Here is a 20,934-nt window from a genome sequence, read left to right on the forward strand (position 1 = left end):
TTTTGTTGGGACATAGGAATACAAGTGTTGAGTGTGATTTCCTCAGTCTGAGGTTGGCTGGCAGGAAATAGACATTTGGTTTCAACACAGACAATCAAAGGGAAGGAGATTGGAGGAGAGAGAACAGCGTGCCTTGATACCTCCTGACAGGCTTTATTTGTATTGAGGTCAGTTTCTTTGCTAATGTTGAATTTGTTTCAATTGGTGAACTTCACTCTGCCACAGGAATTATGCCTCCCAAACCACTGATGAGAAGAGAGCAGCTGGAGGGCTCAGCAGCTGGTTCAGATTCATTTGAGCATATGGCCCGCTCTGCAAGGGAGCACAGCGTGCCTCTGTCAGAGCCACGCATGATGTGGGGCTCAGACCCCTACCCCCATGCAGAATCTCAGCAGTCCAGTTCTCCTCCCAAGGCCTTAGAAGAGCCTGATGATTTGAGGTAAGCCTGAGCTGTGCCACTCTCCAAGTCACACAGGCCGCAAAATACAGTTTTGACTGACTGGGTTGTAGCTTCACACAAAACTTGAAAGTAGGAGTTGTGACTGGGGGATGCGGAGTGCTTGGTGCTGTTGTACAAAACAGAAGACGTGCCTGCTGTGTAGCAGGCTCTAGAAAGAATTTACTCCATGTTAAGGATCATTAGCCTGGATAAATGATGATTGCCAGAATATTTTGAATTTGTGGTTTTATGGAGCATTCCTACAGTGTTCTCTGTTCTCCATTTGCTGTCAGTTCTCCCCATTTTAGAGAACTTCGGTCCGATGTGTGTTTGTTTCAAAAGTGGTGTGTTAAGTACAGGTGCTATAAAGCAACAGGCTGTTTGGGCTTTTGCTTTGTGGTGAATGGTCAGGGTTTTCCTCTGCTTTTTAGAAGTATTCAGAGATTCTTTTTGCTCCGCTGCCATCTGCATAATAGTTGGTGGCTCCATTAAAAGTTATTTCCTATTACTTCGTAGAGCTGACATGGATCCTTAATAGAAAATTACTTGATTTGAGTAATGATATATAGATAAATTTTTCCCCCAGATGCTAATACTCTTAATTGCTTTCTGTTTAGGTCTGAGACACACTTGGAGCAAGAACGAGTTGCTGTCCCTGCCAGTGCGTATCCTGTAGAACACAACCAGTTGGACTCTCATCCAAAGACGGAATTTTTCAGAGAATCGGGAGAGGTGGAGGTACAGAAGTTCCCAAGCAGGCCTTTGGAAGATGTACAGCCTCTCCAAACTGACACATCTAACACAGCAGTTAATTTTGAAGGAGTGAGTGAGAAGGTTACACGTAGTTCTCCAGAAGAATTGGTGCCTGTGGGGGAAAGTCACTCTTCATTAAAGAGAAGCATTTCCCATGGTTCAAGTCACTCTTTAAAATCAGAAGACCAGAGGAGTGAAACAGCAGCAAATATCCCTAAATTAAGTAACAGGCCTATTGAGACAAAGGAGACAATTGAGAGACTTGAGATTAAACCGAAAAAAGAAATTTTGGTCACTAACAGAACATCAGAAGGACCAAAACCTGAGAAAACTTTCAAACCTAAGTCTGAAACCAGGTGGGGTCCTAGGCCAGGTTATGGCAGGCGAGACGAAGGTGGCGACAGACCAGTGCGAAGATCGGGTCCCATTAAGAAACCTGTGCTTAGGGATATGAAGGAAGAGCGTGAACAGAGAGAAGAGCGTGAGCAGAGAAAGGAGAAGGAAGGAGAAAAGACAACTAGTGAAAAACCAGGCAAGCCTGAAAAAAGTGACAAGAAGGAAGCACCTCAGGTGCCACTGTCTCAGGCTGAGCCCGAGAGATCTGCCTCCAGCAGCGCTCCTCTGGCTAAGAAGATAACCCAGGATGCTGCCCCAGCGCCAGCAGGCCAGGAGAGCAGCCAGCCTGAGGCAGCAGCAAAAGCTGTGGTGCAGCCCCCTGCCCCTGCAGTCCAGCAGCAGCTCCCAGCTGCCCAGCCAGCCACTGCCCAGCTGCCCCCGGCCATCCCGCAGCCCTCGGCCGCCCCACTGGCCGCTCAGCCCCCGCCCCACCCGCAGCCCCCCGCGCCCACCGGCAAGGAGGACAAGCAGGCTGAGAAGGTGGTGAGCAAGGAGGTGGAGAAACCACGCCTAGAAACCAGGCCGGTTAAAAGAGAGCCTGGCTTACCACCTAGGACATACTGGAAAGAGGCCAGGGATAGGGACTGGTTCCCAGAGCAGGGATACAGAGGCAGAGGTCGCGGCGAGTATTATTCTAGGGGCCGTAGCTACAGGGGTTCTTATGGAGGACGAGGTCGGGGCAGTAGAGGCCATAATAGAGAGTACCCACACTACAGAGATCCTAAGCCTAGGTCAGAGCATGTGCCTTCAGGGCCTGTTAGGCAAAGAGAAGAGAGCGAAACTCGTAGTGAGAGTTCTGACTTTGAAGTAATCCCGAAGCGGCGGCGCCAGCATGGCTCGGAGACAGATTCTGACAGTGAAGTGCATGAGAGCGCAAGTGACACCCTGCTCTCAGACAAAGACAGCATCATCAAGGGCAAGCACCCGAAAAGAGAAGAAAGAACTGATGGCAAGAAGCCTCCAAAGCCCCTGTCGTTCAAACCTGAGAACAGTATCAGAGTAGACAACAGATCCCTAGAAAAAACGTACATCAGAGATTATGAGAACAAGCCCAAACCAGGATTTCTTCCTAAAGGAGAGCCTTCTAGACGAGGCCGAGGGGGAATGTATAGACGTGGTGGCAGGGATCCTGGGGGACGTCCTCCACGTCCATCTACAATTAGGAGACCAGCCTACAGGGACAATCAATGGAACCCCAGGCAAACAGAGATCATTAAACCAGAAGATGGGGAGCCTCCAAGAAGAAATGAGCATTATGGTCCTATACCAATTGATAAAAGACCTCCAAAATTTGAGAGAAAGTTTGATCCAAACAGAGAGAGGCCACGAAGACAGAGGCCTGCCCGGCCGCCAAGGCAGGATAAGCCACCACGCTTCAGGCGCCTAAAAGAGAGAGAGGCTGCATCCAAGATCAGTGAGGTAGTGCCCAGCTCCACGACTACCACAGTTAATAATGCAGTTAATGAGCCCTCCAACCCTGCTCTGGATGTCTCAGGAAGTAAGACACCGGACTTGTCCAACCAGAATTCTTCAGACCAGGCAAATGAAGAGTGGGAAACAGCCTCGGAAAGCAGCGACTTCAATGAGAGGCGGGAGAGGGATGAGAAGAAAACAGCAGATGCAGCAGCCCAGGTTGCTGCAAAGGCAGGAGAAAACGCTGGAGCTCCAAAAAGGGAAATAGCCAAGAGAAGCTTCTCTAGTCAGCGGCCTGGAATAGACCGTCAGAACCGACGTGGCAACAATGGGCCGGCTAAGCCAGGGAGGAATTTCTCAGGGCCCCGGAGTGAAAGGCGGAGTGGTCCTCCTCCCAGAAGTGGAAAAAGAGGGTGAGTACCCAGCTTCGGTGAGGAAGCACACAGGATAATGGTCTTCTGTTGTCCTCTTGTGGTTTGAAACCACAAGCAGTTACTTTAGATCGGTAGAGTGGTAGAAAAGACATTGATACATGCACCCTTGGCTCTGTACTTCCTGTTTCTTCTGTTTATATGCACACACCTGGAACCTGAAGCTGAGGGCGGAGTGTTCTTGTATGCACAGTGCTAAAAAGGCCTAAATAAAAAGAAATTGCAGTGCTGTTTGGGTTGAATGGTGTTTCTCGAGATGTAGATGCAAGCAGAAATGTTCATGTGAGCAGTTTTGCCGTTGATATATAAATTGCTGCATTGCATTTGAGATCAATCACTTAACACAGACAAGCAGGTTGAGAAATGCTTACCATTTAGGCTAAACTATTTTTCCATATGCTTAATTTGATGGAAAATGTAGCAGGGCATTTGATATTTCTCCAAAACAGCTTTTGCTGTTGAGCTTCTTATTAGGAGCTGAAAGTAAAAAGTCTGGACCCTACTAAGAAGTCAGTAAGCACTTAGAGCCCTACAGTGGGATCTGAATTAGATTGTTGGCTCTCTCCTGAGTGTCTTCTGTGGCTTAATTTTCAAATGGTTTTTTTCTAACATAGGCCATTTGAAGAGCAGGCAGCACCCATGCCTGGTGTTGATCCTGCCAACGGCAACTCTTTACATCAGGAGGATGGAGGTGTCACTGCTGCAGGACAAAAGACCACCAAGGATGCAAGTGGCAAAAAGAGAGAAGAACCAAAGGCTGGTCCAAAGAAGCCTAAGGAAAAAGTGGATGCCTTGTCTCAATTTGATCTTAATAATTATGCAAGTATGTATTGATAATATTCTAATAATTTTTGGTAGTTCTGCTAGTTTTGTTGCATATAGAACTAGATGTTTGAAAATTTTAAAAAGGAGATTTTTTTAAAAACACCAGAATAACTGTACACTTGAGCATGGCTATTTTTGTGATACCTAGTAATGTGTGTGCCTCCAAAAGATGGCAAACCTAATTTTGTGTTACATGTAGATGAGAACAATTTTGTACAGTCATAACCTTTTATTCCTACTGTTCTCATAATTTAGTTAATTTTCAAAAGTAAAGGCAGTGGTTATCACTGCTAAGGTTAGACCTGATATCTAGGAGGGCTGTTCATTATTCGTTACTGCGTTTTAGTAATTTCCTGGAGAATCTGGTACAGGAAGGTCCAGTTTTAAAGTTCTTAAAGATTATTTAGCTCCTTGCCTTTGAGCTCAGCAGCAAAGTACTTGGCAAGCAGAAGCTTGCCACTGATCAGGGCCCCCGTCTGTGTCTGTGGGGAGTAACTTCCACTCCAAAGCCAATTTTGGCTGGTGCGTTGCACCTGAAGCTGTTGAAACAGCAGCATCTATACCTTTCCTTTTCCTATAGGTGTTGTGATCATTGATGATCACCCTGAAGTGACAGTAGTTGAAGACTCCCAATCTAACTTGAATGATGATGGTTTCACAGAAGTGGTGTCTAAGAAGCAGCAAAAACGCTTGCAAGATGAAGAGCGCAGAAAGAAGGAAGAACAGACAGTGCAGGTACAAGACCAGCATTTATAGTGGGGGAAAAGCTGCTTGCAGTACTGGGAATTTTCTCAAGGGTATAGAATCTTCCTTCCAAAAAAGCTGTATTTTCTCCTAAATATAACTACTTATATTTAATTAGTTATATTTAATATTAAAGTTGTTAATATTTAATAAATAAAATGAATTTTTATTTAGTCACCTTGGGATTCTGTACTTGTCAATCGGGCACTGGCAGGCAGGTGAAATTGGCAAACTGATAAATACACCATTTTTCATACTGTGATAAAGATTTACCCTATTGCTTGCATCTCAGTTGATTCCAAGAAGAAAATGAATGAGAAATCATTGTTCCTGTGGCTAAATACCCCCACCCCCCCCAAAAAATAAATTTCTTATGAGGCTGGGTTAATCAGTTTGCTTTTTGCACTCTTCAGTTGCTGTCTGTACACATTGTCGCCTGGAAGAATAAAGCTGATTTTTCCTTACAGGTTTGGACCAAAAAAGGATCAAGCGAGAAAGGCCGAGGTCAGAATTCCAAGCTGCCCCCCAGATTTGCCAAAAAGCAGCAGCAGGCAGCAGCTGCAGCTGCACAGCAGGCACAGGCTCAGGCACAAGCTCAGGCTCAGCCTCCCTGCCCAGCACAGTCTCCAGCCCAGCCACAGGCTCCTGTTCCAGCACCGAGCCAGGCTGCAGGAGGGACAGGCAGCACAGACTACACCGTGTCAGGCAAAGTCCTGCAGAGCACTCAGCCTCACAACGGCCTGGCAGCTGAACTATGGGACAACAAAGTGCCTCCTACAGCAGTTCTGAATGACATCTCCAAGAAATGTAAGTGCTGGCTTTTGGATTTGAGGTGGGGTCAAGCAAACACTGTATTTAGAAAAATCTGATTGCCAGCTGGTTCTCTGGTTGTCTTTTTATCTGTGGATGGATTCTGCATACCCAAGTACAGCATAGTACCCTCCAAAAAGAGGCTTTTGCAGTACAATATTAGTCAGTATTTTATATTACTTTGTTCTTCCTTCACGAGAAATGAGCAACTGTCACTCCCTTGAGGAGTCTGTTTTGTCAGACTTGGTCATTGTTCCAGACATGATAATTGCCCCACTTGAAAGCAGCTGAATAGGTAGAACATTTTTAACCACTGAATAGGTTAATTAAAGGTTATTTACTCAAGACATCTGTAATTTAATTCTCAGTCAGTCGATACATTGATTTGACTACCTCTAGTAACACTGAGGGTTTTAACTCCTTCTCTTTTCTTAATTGCCAGTGGGACCCATTAGCCCACCTCAGCCACCTTCAGTCAGTGCCTGGAACAAGCCTCTGACATCTTTTGGTTCAGCTCCATCTCCAGAGGTAAGAAGGAGGGGAAGAAGAGTAGCTGTGCGTGAAGTTACCCAAATTACATCTCATTAGGGTTGGGTACAGATTATCCATTTGTCCAGGAGTGCAAGTACTTAAGCTAATGTGTGTAAAATTCCATGAAGTCAGGAGATAGCACAGAAGCATGAAATACACGCTGGTGGTTTTAAAATTGCAGCATGGAAAAGCAGTTCTCTTGGTTAATAACTCAGCCATTCACAGATTCTATTGATAGCTGTTATTCATTGCATTTCCAAAGGAAAAATAGTGCCCAGTTTGCCTTTTTGTGTAGGGTTCAGTAAAGTAGACAGATTTAAAGTGCTGTGGTTTTACTTCCCTGGTACTTTTTTGGTCTTAATTGTTTTAAATGGCAAGAATGTGGAGACAGCTGTCATAGGAGGTGATTTGAGCTGCCCAAGACATGCAGAAATACTTTTATATTTCTTACTGTTTCTCTTGAATTGAGCATTAAGTTTTGAACTCCCCAGAGAATGTTGTGAACCTGCATCTGAATTGCACTTGTTCTTCTTGATGTTGATGGTGTTTACATATTTCTTCACTGCTTTTTTTCTTGACCTTCTTTAACAATAGAGACTTGAGGAGGAGGAGGAAGTGTATGTTCAGATACTGTTTATTCTTGCAAATCTGTTGCAGTCACGAATGGTACCTCTGGCAAAAGATAAAAGTACTCTTCTAGTGGTTTTCAGCTGAGCATGTTCTGTAATCTTTTCTGAACCATTCCCTTTGTAGTGATACAGAAATTTTTCAGAATGGGTTAAATGTTTGCTTTTTAACCAGGGGACAAAGCCTGGACAAGAAAGTGGAGTTGATCTTGGTATAGAAACCATTCAGTTTGGAGCCCCAGCTTCCAGTGGCAGTGACAATGAAGTTGGTCCTGTGCTTTCTGAGAAGTCCACTGACAAATTACCAGAACCCAAAGAGCAGAGACAGAAACAGCCTCGGGCTGGACCCATCAAAGCACAAAAGGTAAAAGGTCATAATTTCAGTATAAACTTGTAAACTTTAAAAAGTATGTCAGAAAAGGGTTACAGATAGCAGAATCAAATACTCACTGAGTTAGGACTAGACCCATAAAACTTGCATTCTCTTTTTATATTTCCTAAAACAATCAACAAGGTGGTTCTTGCAGAGATGTGCAAGGTAATTAAACATCATCTAAGCCCAGCAGAGGCTGCACGTTGGTTCTGTGTGTGGAGCCAGGGGTGGGAGTATGGATTTATGATAGTTTTGTTGGGAAACTGGATGTTGTGGAGTGCTTTGGTTTTGTTTGTAGTTTGAGTTTTCTGGTTTTTCTTCAGCTTGCTTCACTCAGGCCCTGAGAACTGTTTGGCAGCATTGCAGTGCTGCCCTGGCTGTGTCTGCAGGTGCAGTGGTTCTTCCTGCCTTGCCCCCTTCAAGTGATAAATGGTGCCCTGCTTAGTTTTGTAGCCAGATTATCAGTTGATCAGTACATGAAGTTGCAGAAAAAGAAGAGTTTTCAGGAAAGGGAGGAATGTTAGAGACCTTCATTTGAAGTCTCCAAATGCAGAGATGTCTGAATAATTTAATTTTTTGGAGGTAATACTAAATAGTTAATCAAACTTACATCAGCTTAAAAAATGTGTGTTGCTTCCCTTCCAGAGATTTTGTTATCTCGACCTCCAGTACACAATAATCTGTGCATCACTAGCACTCAGCACCAGCTTCTAATTCTCAGAAAGGGAAGGTTACAGCAGATAAACTTGTCTGGTGACTTAGAGCATTAGCTATTCCAGTCCTCTTGATGTCTGAGATTTGGCAGCAGTCCTGATGTAATTAAAGCCCTTTTGTCTTTCTAGAAGAGTGGGTGTTTCTTTGTGTTGGTTGTTTGGGTTTTGGTTCTTTGTTGGCTTTTCCCCCTCCAGAAAAATGACTGAACTTTCAGATTTCAGCTCCACACAGAATGAATTTAACTTCTACTGTTTGAGACACTGAGTGGATATGTTGTAGTTTGTGATTTTGACTGCAGAATGTAAAACCTGTTTAGCAGAGAAATATGCATTAATTATAACTGCTGGTGAATTGCAGTAACCCATGTCTCAGATACACTGCAGCATGCCTAAAACTGCCCAGTAAAGTCATTTTCAGATTCTGAACTCCAAAGTTTAATATATATAGAGACAGTCTACTTGATGCTGTGTAGAAAGTTCCTTTTTCCTGCTTGTTTGGAGCTATCAAGACTTCTGCAGATTTTGATGGAAGACATCAAAATTAGACTTACATGACTAAATAGTAAATGCATTTTTTTACACTCCTTTGAGTGAGAGGGCTGTAAATAATTTTAACTGTCTTGATGACAAAAAAGAAATCTCAACAAACAAACAATTCTTAACACACCCATCCACCCGTGAAGCCTAAATGCAAGCTTATGTTCAGGATTGGAGGTTGGTATTGTTGAATTAGTACAGACAATGTAAGAGGACCATACTTTGGAAACAAAGCAATTTACCTTTCCAAGGTAAAGTGTGAAGGTTTAAGTGACCTTAAAGTGTCTGGAGGAATTTCAACCTCTCTAAACTATTAGGGAAAGAATTATTTGGGGTGAGGTGAGCCTGATGCTCCTGATTGCAGCATTTCAGAGCTCAGGCATTTGCTTCTACTGATTCCTGCCTTCCCTCTGAAAACCAGTCTCTGCTGGCCTCCTGAGGGTACCAGATGCTTTTGGGAAACTCCACCCACCCCAAAATCATCATATTTTAGAGATCCACCCCTGAAAGAGCTGGTTTGTATTGAGAAAAACAATTGCCAGCAGCTTCTGTCTTTCAACCATCAAAGCTTAAGGAATTGGATTTTCAGGACTGCCTTGAAGGGGTTTTTGTGCAGCTCAGTAGTGAAGTGGGCTGAGAGTCTCAGGCAGAAAGAACGTGCCTGTTGAAACAGCAGAGCATTCGGGTTTCCTAGGGCCCTTCATTCTGCTATAATTCAGCTGCACAAAAGGGAACTGCTGAATTGCAGCAGTGATCCAGCCATGGTATCTGCAATATAAGGCAACACTTGTGTGTAGGTATTTTGTTTTTTCTGGATCCCTTTAGAGATCAGTTTCCAGGGAAAAATGCTGGATCCATACATCATGATAATTTCAAATAAAGGTAGAGGTCTCTGTTGTAGTTCCTGGGGCCCTGTAAAATCCTGAGTCTCTGAAAATTAAAATAACCTGCAGGTATACAGAGTCGTGTCAGTTTTGTATTTTTTGTGCTTTTCTTGTAAGGGCAAGTCAAACTGACATTATTTTGTGTTTTATCTGAACTCTGCCACTTTGCATAAAAAATTCATTGCTTGAAAATAATGTGTTAGATTCCTAATGTTCAAATTCAATGCATTTCATGTATCTATCAATTAGTCTCAAATTCTTTACCTGATAGAAAATGGTTCCCCTTGGAAGGCTTTGTTATGTTTAAACAATGACTTTTAGCATGTTAAAGTATTTTTGTTGGTTAGGACAAAGAGAGGAGGCATGACTGACAAGTTAACACTAACTTAGCTTCCAGACTTGAGCCCGGTAGAAAACAAAGAGTATAAACCCGGTCCTATTGGGAAAGAGCGTTCTCTAAAGAACAGGAAGGTGAAGGATGCCCAGCAGGGAGAGCCCGAGGGACAGGAGAAGCCATCTCCCACCTCTGTCAGAAGCCCAGAACCTGTCACTGCAAAGGAGACCAAAGCGGCGAGCGAACTGAGCACGGAGATAGGAACCATGATATCTGTGTCCGCTCCAGAGTTTGGGACAAACACAAAGGTAAGAAAAACACAGCCAGATTACTGAGCACTGTATGTAAAATGTGATTACAGTGAGGTGGTTGACAGTTGGCTACCTTGCTGGTGGTGTTTGGACAGCAGAGCCCACTGAGTAGCAGATGGTGCCTGAATTAAAAAGTGCTGCAGAGATGTGCTGTGTTGTCACACCCCTGAGCACAGATCAGCTTGATGTGTGCTGCATGGGAAAGCTCAGTCCTGAGCACTGCTGTGGAGGGTGGCACTGGAGCCTGGTGTAGGCAGAGCCTGTAGACTCAGATCAGTGTGATGTAAGTGCAGGATGACTTCCAGCAGAGAAGTGGTGTGCGTGATTGCTGGTTGAGTGTATGGATGACCTCAAGCTGTGAATTAAGTGCTGTTCCGTGAAAAGAAAGAAACCTCTAAACTAGGAATGTGCTAAAGCTTTAGATAAGGCCTGTTCTGTTTCCCTAAATGGTCGTGCATATCCTCTTGGCTTGGATATTGTCTAGATACTCCTTGCAGAGCTTCACAATATTTAGGACTGATCATAGTCCTCTGTTGTCTTTATAACTGCTCAGCAGTGAGATGGTGATCTGGCGGTGGGATTCATTGTTCTGCAGCTCAGTTCTTAGAAGCGGCTGAAAAACATCTCCAGAGGCATCTCCTTTCTGCCTGTGTCTTGAACTCTGGTTGTCATCTCTCAAATGTAAAGAAGTCATACAGTTTGAGTAGCTACTGCTTAATAGTTACACCTGCTTTGGTAAATGCTCTTTGTAGATTTGAAAAGCGGTTTTCTAAGTGTAGACTCAGGTTAGTTGCCTGCTGTCTCCATCATCCTGGTCTTTAACAGCAATCTTCTGATGCCATTTAGGAAAACTGATCCTCTTTTTAGGAGTTACATTAATAGTGAAGATTATGAAATGTGGATCGTTTGCAGTTCATCTTTGTCACCCACAGCTAGGAAAAAAACCCCAAAACAAAGGACAGCTTTTGCCAGAAAAGGTGCTGTCTGAATAAAGTGTTGCTACATAGCAAGTGTTAGGGAGCATATTTGTGTCCAACATGGAAGCTGCAGGCTTAAGGAAATTCAGTGCAGGGATTTCTCATCCTTTCTTACGTTTTCCATCTTGTTGGTAGATGTGAGTGGTTTATGCTCGTACCAGAAATTGATAAAGTGTCCTTGTAGGAGAATTAGAAGTGTTGAGTAGTAAACAATAGCTTGCTCAGGTGTTTGGGGAGGCTGTTTGTATCCTGTGCTTCCCAAGGTCCCACAAACTCCTGTGACTAGGGCTCAAAACAGAAGAGGCTTCTTCTAAGCCACAAACAGAATAGGAAACAGCTTTGATTACTGCAGGCTGACTCAATGTAGTCAAGTAGCTCTGCCAATACCAGCAGAATTTCCTCTCAGCAATTGTGGTTTTGAAGTGTGAGTTTTTCAGAAGGGAAGCGTGGACTTTGTGCCAGTTTACCTTTAGTTTAACAGGGGTTGTCAAGGTTCTTTGGACTACCACAGTACTAAAGCATGGAGATTCTGTCTTCTGGAAGGAAGACCAGAGTGGAAAGAAGCTTTCCAGCTTGTTCTGCGTATGAAAATTCCCAATAATTTCCTTATTAAGTGGTTGCTAATAGAAGCCTTTAATGATAGGCCTAAATGCTCCTATCTTAACAGCACCAGGTTTGCTTTTAAATTCCTTTGTTAGGAGTAGTTCCTGAGGTAATAGCAAGTTGTTTTTTCTGGGAAAGAAGTGGAAGTTAAACCAACAGAGTTACATCTCTGAAAGTTAAACCAACAACCTGCAAATTTATTGGACAAGATAACCTTCATCTAGGTTTTGCAGGAATAAACCTGCAATAAATGTCCCTTCTTTTTCAGAGGCTTTTAAAAGGGGTTCAAATACTGCTCTAGCATTGGAGTTCTTGCACTGATGTACATTGCAATTGCTTTTTTCTTGTTTTGGTACTCTTTCCATTGCTCATTTGTGGGGGAAAAGGTGTTGACATCTTTACCCCATTGTTTCAATGTCAGATGTTGACGTTTTGGCAAACCTAAATGGCTTTTCTTTTGAAAGTCTTAAACATCCCTCGCAGAGATTACTGCTCGGCTTCCAGCAAGGCATGCTTGTGATGTGTTTGGTGATCTAAATGTCTGTAAAAGGCCAGCTGTCCTCCTTCAGAAGCTTTGTAAGAGTACCCCATCCATTCCAAAACAAACCTCTTGATAAGTGCATGTGCATTTAATCATACAAGACTGCTTAGAAGCTGTATAAATATAAATGAACTCCCTCAGTGAGATGTTTAAGTTTAGTATGTAAATGTGATGCTCAGAAGTCATTGCAGCTGACTTCTGAGCATGAAGAAGTTTCTCCTGGATTTTGCAGTGTTTTTGTAGTGAAGGCAATCTGATGTTTAAGTTTCTGAAATGGGTAAAACATCTTAGCCTTTGCCTTTCCCAGCCTTCCATTTGAACCTGTCAAATCCCAGGAAGATCAATACCTGTTTGTGGATGCCAGTGTAGTAATTGGACAGTTAGCAACAGCTGTGTCTTACAGATCATGTCTAAAAGGACAGAGACTGGTTTTCAGAAGATTTTGAGCATCTTTCAAGATTTAATTTGGCTGATTTATGTAAATCAGGAACAGATCAAATAGCCAGTTCATAAAGTACCCTTATCCTTTACAGTAAGGTCAGCTCTGAGGTCTGCCTTGTGCTCTGTTCGTCAAGTCACTCGAGGTTTTGTGATCTCTTCTTTGTGAAGGGGGGAATTACGAGAAGTCTGCTTGTTCTTTTTCTTCAGATATAAACAATTTGTAGTGAACTCCAAAAAAGGCATAAGCAGGAGCTTTTTGCTCTAGCTGTTACTGGTTTATAATGAAGTAATCAGTTGGTTTCTTCAGTCAAACAGTTGTACAGGAGAGCCACTTTAGCTGAATTACAAATGCTTATGGTGATAAGCCACATCAAACAAAATCCTGGACTTAATGTACCCGGAAATGAAGGATGGAAATTAATCTACAGTTCATGGGGTGGTGTTCATGTAGTTAAAGCATTGTCTTGTCTGCATGTTCAGCCTGTAAACCACCTTTGTGCTTCAGCATTGCACATGCACTTGTAAGGGCACCAGAGCTGATACAGTGCTTTGGGTTTAGTTCTAGTTAAATTCTAGTGAAAAAGCTCTTTGTGCTCTGAGTTTGTGAAGTGAGAAAGTTAGTAGTAGTCTTGATCCATCTTCTTTCATGAAGAATTTTATTGCTTATGAAAAACACTGAAAAGATTGCAGCCAGGCCTTGAAGGAAGTTTAATCAAAACACTACTTCTTTCTTATGCAGTAATGCTTCCTTAAAAAAATATGGAGCCATTTAATTACTTCATTAGAAGGCTTCTGTGATTAAAACAGCCTTGTGTGTTGCCTTGTTTTACCCAGGTTAAGTTTGCCTGTTGGAATCCAGTGCAAATGTGCAAATTGCAGTTTGGTGGTCAGGCTTGTGGGAAGCACCATATATCTCATATTTCACCATTTTAATAAGTAAAAGAAGTAAATAAAATAGTTAAATAAATAAGAGTTCTCTATTCTCTTCATAAATTATACAAATAAATCACTTTGCACATTGTCCTCTCACCCCGTTATGGTTTAGCTTGTTCTGGTCTTTTACCAAAATGAGCTTGTCCTTTTAAGGAGGATTCTTTGTCATTTGTCAGTCTCTCAGTGCTCTAATTGCTTTTTAGGGGCATTGCCACAGACCTGAGGAGTAAATTGGGTGTACACTTTTGTAATAGCTTATCATCCTACTGGTTGGATGCAATTAAACAAGCATTACATGGTTTGTGTCTTAAAAATCTTTGTGGGTTGGCAAGTCCAGACACTCAGTAACAGTTCTGTTGCTGCTTTGTCCTTCAGCTCTTTTATGGTGTTTGGTTCTGTAAAGATGATGGAGCCTTTCCTGGGCTTCAGGGATGTAAAACTTGAGACGTGTAGAACTTTGCTCAGACCATTTGTATCTACAGCTGCAGAAGTCACTGCCTACAGCCAGCACTGAAAGGATCTTGTTTGCTGAGCGCATGAAGAGCTGCTTAACTGTAACAAAAAAGCTTCAAGGAAAGCCTGAGTAGACTGGAAACTTCAGTCATTACCCAGTGCAGAAATCAGAAGGCAGCCTGTACCTTCCACAGAATCCGAGTCTTGTGACTTTCAGAGATAAAACTTAAAGAAAGGAAATTGTTTTGCATATCGCAACCATGCCTTTGTGTTCTTTTTAATCTAGAGGGCCTTTCTTGTCATAGTAAGAAATTTCTGTATTTATTTAAAGCTACAGAAAGCTTTCAGTTATTTTGCTTTTTAAGTAGACTGAAAGTGGCTGCAGGTGGCTGAAGCATCTTGGGTGACAAATGATAATCGGTTGCACCACCACAGCCCAGTTTTACAGTGCCCAGGCAATACATTGCTGTTCTTGCCTTACAGACTGTATTTTGACTTTTCTCCACATGTACATTGTGAGGTCATGAGGCAAACTGTAATCTTCTAAGAATCCTCCTGACCTCAGTAGCAATTCTGCAATAAGGATTGCTAGACATGACTTGTAAGAAAAAAATGGTGTGGAATTCTAATCTTCTGTTGCTTGGTGATCTTCTCCTGTAGAAAGGCTGACATCTGTCCAAGAAACTGAAATCGAATTTAGGTAAGGGAGATATTTTAATGGAATTGTTTTTCTTCACAGGAGTCTGTAACAGACTACACTACACCTTCTTCTCATCCTAACACAGTGGCTACTAGCAGTACAAAAATGGAGGAGACTTTGGTGACGAACGTAAGTCCATTGCAGTGATCGTCTTGACTTTGAAGACAAGAAAATATTTTCATGCTTCTTTTAAAGCACCAAATAGTGCCTTCAGTAAACAAGTCCACAGGGTTCCTTTCACGTGAACCAGCTGGGCTTTTTCCAGTAATCTTACTCTGAAGGACATTTGGTTTGATTAGTACCTGTTCTGGAGTTCTTCAGGTATTTTCTTGTCTTTTGAACAATCACAGTGAGCTAAAGAGCACAGAAAGTGGAGATGTTTGTAGGGACAATTCTAAAAAAAGCAAAGATAGGCATAATGAGGGAGTGTGTTCTTGGCAGCAGTTGGGACTTGAGCCTGGTATCAGTAGCAAAGCTCTATAGGCTGAGTTTGAAGAGAGGGTCTTACAAACAAAAGAGTTTTGAACTGAAGCCTGAAATCACAGCAACTGCATGCAAAGGGAACAGCGGAATGGTTGTGAGAGCAGACAACAGGCTTCCAGGTGTTCAGTTGCTATGGAGATGAGATGTTTGCAGCCCTCAAAGCCAGTGCAGTGATCCTGACTTGTGAGTGTGGCACAGTGATTGAGAGAAGCAGCTGGGTTTTGACTTGTAGCAAAATCAAGTTTGTCTTGAGCATGCTGGGGCATCAGTGAGCTTGGATCTTGTGATTCTTGTTGTTGGAGTAACAAAATTAGCTCAGGGTTGAGTCACTTGTTGATGGGGGAAGGAAGACTCATACAGTAGGATCTCAGTTTTTTATGAAGGTGTCTTGTGAATTCCATCTAAAAATGCTTTCCAGCTTACTGCAGCACCGTTTTGAAGCAATACCAGTTGAACTTCTTATCTTCTGCTGGCTTTTCTGGTAGCGTTGTGGTTTTTTACTTTGGTGGTTAGTGTGGAAGACTGAATTCTTTGGTGGTAATGATGTCCAATCCTTGTGGATGTTAGAGTTGAATTTCTAAAGCAGGAGTTAGGGGTTCCTGGCCACAAAGGATCTGTGCCATCCCCCGCTTCAAAGCTTCAGGATCTGTCTTCTGGATTAGCCTTATCTCATCCAGTGAAAGTCCATTAGCTATGCTGTGAATGGAGAAAGGAATAGTTAGGAGTAACAGACTGGACACTACAGTATTTCTGATTCATTTCCTTTAAAACTTCTAGGAAATCCACTGGAGTTTTCATAGGCAAAGATAGCAGCAGCATTGTGTCAGGTTTATTCCCCCAAGTATCACATCTTTCATCTTTTGAAAGAGAAAATAACTGAATTCAATTATTGGATGGCAAATCTGTTGTAGTTTGTTTCATGGTCCTGTGATTTTGCAGGTCTACAAAAGCTTCCTCTTTTCAGAAACTGCATCTCAGAACTCAAGGTCATGAAGCCCAGTGTACTGTATTGGTACAGAGAAGGACAAACCTGGCTTGGGAAGAATTTTTCATATCAGTAAACTGAAATGGTACTTGAAATTAAATCCCCAAACAGACAATTGGTGTTTGTTTATGCAGAGGACACGGACACCTTAAAACCTTAATCTTCAGCCTCTTAGAGAGATGAGAAGCATCCTGGCACCTGCTGAGTGGCCTTTCCTTGCCTACCAAATTCTCACCTTGTTTTATCAGTCTCCCTGCCAAATGCTCAAGCGTTGAAGAAATTGTAGCTCACTTGATAAAGCTTGAGCTTTGCTTTCTGGGGCTTTTCTAGTAGACGTAGTTAGAATGTGATGTGTGTTGCCTGCCTTTCAGGTGCCCCTGCCCCACACCCTTCCCCTCCCTAGGAGGGAGACTTTACAACAGAGCTCCAGCCTAACTCCAGTTTCTCCCGCTACCGTCGACCTCACCCTCAAGGTATGTACCACATCCCTCTAAGGGTCGTTTTCTTGCATGCAGGGGAAAAAAGTTATTGGAGAACTTGCTGGTGAACCTTTTTTTAGAGCCTTCCTTTGTTTCCTCTGCTGAACTGCTTTTGCATATAAATGGATGGCTGAAACACGAGACTCTATCAAAGGATGCATTTAAACCATAAATTTCTAACCCCGTTTTGCATTAACACTTGGCATCTCAACCAATCTTTGCTCCCACTGCCCTGAAAAACCAAGATCCTAGAGTTCTAGCAATTGTACCACAGTGCTCATGGCAAACCATCAGAATCTGACTGAGGTTTTTTGAGTGTTCAGCTTAAAATCAGTTGCCTGGTTTGGTGTAAAGGCTTGAAAGATTTGCTTGATAAGCCAAACTTGATTTCTTCTTAGTCCTAGGACTTTGGTGCAGTGATAATGAGGTTTTGAGTTGGATGGCTGAAGTTCCAGATAGTGACACATACGTGGTATGTTGGTGTCTCTGAAAGGCAGTTAGATCAGCGAGTCAGAGCGTGCTTTGTTGTGTTGTAAATGTTGTTGTTTCCTGCTTTCCAGTGCAGAGCAAGTGTGGAGAATATTTTGAGTGCTGTTCTCCCATTTTGTGGGATTTTGGACTGTGCATTGTATAACGCACTAACACAGAGTCGGGCTCTAGCTTTGCTGCTGTATTTTTAGAAGTTGTTGGGTTTTTTTCTTCTTTTGGTGTCCTAGATCTGCTTTGTGATTGTGACTGCAGGTGACTAAGCCAGTAGAAGTGTTGTTGCTGCTTCTGGTGTTCAGGAATAGTGGTGTTTGACGTTAGTTTGTCTAAGTTATTAAAAGAAGAAATGGAACTTGAGATTGGATGCAGAGCTAATGCTTTGGGGGAACTTGCTTGTCAATCCCAGTGAGATTTGTCTCACTGGCATGGTTTGACAGCTGTTTGCTTGTGTTCTCTACAGATGAGAAATATTCATGTTCTTTTGTTGAATCTCTACTTTTCTTCTGTTAACACTTTATTTCCAAGAAATGTATAACACCTCTTTCGAACAGTAGACCTGCAGAAATGGGGAGAGCACTGTGGAGGGACAAGTAGTGTAAAAAACCCTGGTTTTCTGCTGCATTCTTGTGTAATGAATTATCCTAATGTGACTTTCTGGCGTCTGGAAGTGTTGTTCTGAAACAGGCTCTGACTGTTTGGCAGCTGGAGATGGAATCCCATGTCATACAGGTAGGGGCTGTTACCTCAAAGTGTGGGACACTGCCCAGCCACAGAGCAAACTGTGGTGTGTGTGTCATTCATCCTGCATTTCTTTTCCTGCTCTTGTTTCGGTGATTTCTCAGGGGATGATAGAATTTGGATGTGTGGTAACAAAATAGGTCAAAGATCCATGTTTTGAGGCTACCTTGAAGAACCCTCTGACCAAAATCTGGATGGAAAGCTATTTGGAAGCAGCTTTGCCCCTGATTTCTTTATTCCAACCACTGGAGCTCTGCCTCCTTTTCACAAATGCAGGAGGCAGCAGGCTTTTTCTGAAGCACACACTGAGACTGTCACTGTCATGGCAGGCCTTCTGGTCCAGGCACAGCTCTGCTCTTTGTCATCCTCTTCAGTAGAACCCTTGCATCTTTCAAAAGACACTTTTGGGGCAGGAGAGAGGAAAGCATTTCCTTTATTTTCTTAAAAGAACAAAACGTCCAGGTTCTGCCTGCATAAAGGATTAGTCCTTGCACCTCCTCTTCCCTCCATCCCCTGGCACAGAAAGCTGTCTTTGAGGAGACTTGTAGGGACTTGGCCATAATTGCTCCCACAGCTTGGCATCATTCTTTGGTGGAAGTAGAAGGTGCTCGTATGGGAAGGCTTGCTGAGATCTTGTTTCCTTGGAGTAACTTTGCTAAAGATACCTTTAAAACTCAGTCATCCTCTTAAGGACTTGCCTCAGGTCTGTTGTAGGTCAGGAGCTGAGCAGAAGAAAGTCCAAAGCAATCTCCAACTGAGCTGCTTGGCCCTCTTCATGTCCAAGGTTTCATCTAAAATTCCTGCATAGGCATCTCCAGAATCTGACACATTTGGACTTCTTTTTCTAACCATTGAGACTTTGGTGTATTTAAGGAAAGGCACAGTGGGGTTTGTCTCCAGTGGGGGTTTTGGGTAGTGTGGGCAGGACTGTTACTGCAGTGGGAAGGCCCCAGTGGATCAATGATGAAGAGAAGCCTCAAGCAGCCGTGATTTCCTCTTTGTTGCCCTCCTTTCCCACAACTGAGCAGTGAAACCTCAGCACTGTCCCCAGTCTCACTTAATTTAGAGCCTATTACTTCTCCATATCTGGTCTGTAGATGGTGCTGCACAGGCATTCCTAGAGTATCAATCTCTCTTACATCTTTTTTTCTAGCTTATGAAAGTTAGAGTTTGCTAAGAAGCTTTCCAAAAGCGAAGCTGTTTTCCAAAAGAAAACTTCAGGACTCTGTTATATGCCCTAGATGTGACAAGATGCAGTGTGTAGCTTTTGCTATCAGTAGTTTCTTCAGCACATCATGAAACCCAGTGAACATAGAACCTTCTACACCTTCTCTAGTCTGACAGTTACAGGTACTTACTTTCTCTCAATGCCAGTGCAATACACATAAACAAAATTATTTCCAGCACATTAGTGATGAATCAAGTTTGCCTTGTCTGTAAGAATCAGAACCCGTTTGGAGGAAAATGTTGTGGAGGGGGCAACAGAGAATGATTGCTGGGGAAGATGATCTCAAAAATGAAAATAAGGTGACTTGCCCCCAGAGGACTTCGTGTGTAACTAAGTTTCCCTCCTCATCCTTTATTCTCTTCTGGAATCCAGAACCCCATTTTCCACATGGGTGTCTACTAATCATCTGTGACCCACTTCTTTTTATATTCCTCTGCTTTTGTATCACTTCTGAAGCACCTAGACAAATAACCCAAGCCATGTTTGGTCTGTCCAGACTCTGCCTAACTCATGTAAAGCAGGGCAGGTTGACAAGTGTGACTTTGAGAGACTGCAGCTCCCAGCTAGGGGGGTCTCTTAAGCAGGCAGTGAGGGCAGATGTGTGGTGAGTATTTACTTGCCCCTTAATATCCACCACTAAAGACAGTACCTGGCCTCGAGAAACCTACAGTGAGCAATTTCAGTTCTACTAGCAAAATTGCTTCCCCTGGAGACAGCTGAAGGTTGTGCAGAAGTCCATGGACCCTGTTTGAGTTTTTGAATTAGGGAGTGTAGTCTAAACATTAATACTTCCTGTTCATTGGACCCTCAGAAGTGTCTCAGTTTAGATTTTGCTTTGCGTGTCTAATGTAGCAAGAATTAAATTTTATTGACTGCAGTAAAAACAATGCTTGTTTCCACTTCTAGTGGAAGGTAACTGTGTCTGTAATTAAAGTTTCATCTCCCTTGCTGTGCAAGACATCAGCTCGTAATTACAGAAATAGAGGAGCATGAAGCATTTTTAGCTTTAACATAAAGCAGCACACACAAGCTGTGTCAGCTTGTGGTTGCTTCTTGAGCAGCAGTTGCTTTGGAAATCTAAATTTGACTGCTGTCATATTCACTGAAGTGTGCAGTAGGTATCTTTGGTGGTCTCTCAATGTGGGTGACTGACCAAGAAAGCACAGGGCTGCTTCATTTAAATGCCCCAAGCAACTTGGAAGTAAAGGACTTGATGGAAATATTTAGAGGGGGGTTTTCCCTTTCTTTTGCTCACTGTGTCTTTGCTCTTTGTGTTGAAAAAAAAACAAGCCAAATTAGTGTGAGTGAATTCTTTTTTGAGCATTGGATGTTAAGATGATGAACTGTGCCATGTGCAGTTGGAACAGATGAGCAGCTCCAACTTGGCCATTTGCTTTTTGCATGAACAGAGTTGCACGATTACAGCGACTTCCGAAAGAGGCTCGCATGAAGCCCGAATTGCCTTTTGACTAAAAAGAACTGTTAAAAGAGAAAGGAGGATTGCTTGAAACTTCCTAATAGATGAGGACATTCTTTTTTTTTCTTTTAAATAGATGGAATCTGCACGCAAAGCATGGGAGAATTCCCCAAACATGGGGGAGAAGAGTTCACCAGTGACCTCAGCAGCATCTCCTATTGCTGGTGGCAGCAGCAGCAGCAGCAGCAACGCTGGGCCAAGCAGTGGCACTTACAGCTCTTTCTCAAGTGCATCAATGCCTCCTATTCCTGTGGCCTCAGTTACCCCAACAACGTCCCTCTCAGGTACCA

The 20,934-nt window shown here is 43.0% G+C and overlaps 1 protein-coding gene across 16 annotated transcripts in view; it reads left to right on the plus strand.

Annotated features, from left to right (window-relative positions):
• Window positions 1-20,934, plus strand: part of PRRC2C (proline rich coiled-coil 2C) — a 69,417-nt gene that overhangs the window by 32,915 nt on the left and 15,568 nt on the right. For 11 of the 16 annotated variants that reach the window (XM_066324794.1, XM_066324793.1, XM_066324801.1 and 8 more), the window contains exons 15-25: window positions 226-439; window positions 1,057-3,414; window positions 4,047-4,255; window positions 4,838-4,992; window positions 5,469-5,808; window positions 6,254-6,339; window positions 7,144-7,332; window positions 9,866-10,117; window positions 14,808-14,897; window positions 16,608-16,709; window positions 20,721-20,928. In XM_066324794.1, coding sequence (XP_066180891.1) covers window positions 226-439; window positions 1,057-3,414; window positions 4,047-4,255; window positions 4,838-4,992; window positions 5,469-5,808; window positions 6,254-6,339; window positions 7,144-7,332; window positions 9,866-10,117; window positions 14,808-14,897; window positions 16,608-16,709; window positions 20,721-20,928 — 4,203 coding nt within the window. The remainder of the gene's footprint in view (window positions 1-225; window positions 440-1,056; window positions 3,415-4,046; window positions 4,256-4,837; window positions 4,993-5,468; window positions 5,809-6,253; window positions 6,340-7,143; window positions 7,333-9,865; window positions 10,118-14,807; window positions 14,898-16,607; window positions 16,710-20,720; window positions 20,929-20,934) is intronic. The other 5 variants (XM_066324808.1, XM_066324809.1, XM_066324803.1 and 2 more) reach the window with 4 other exon arrangements.

Source organism: Sylvia atricapilla, chromosome 9 (assembly GCF_009819655.1).
Source record: "Sylvia atricapilla isolate bSylAtr1 chromosome 9, bSylAtr1.pri, whole genome shotgun sequence".
NCBI classification, from domain to species: Eukaryota; Metazoa; Chordata; class Aves; order Passeriformes; family Sylviidae; genus Sylvia; species Sylvia atricapilla.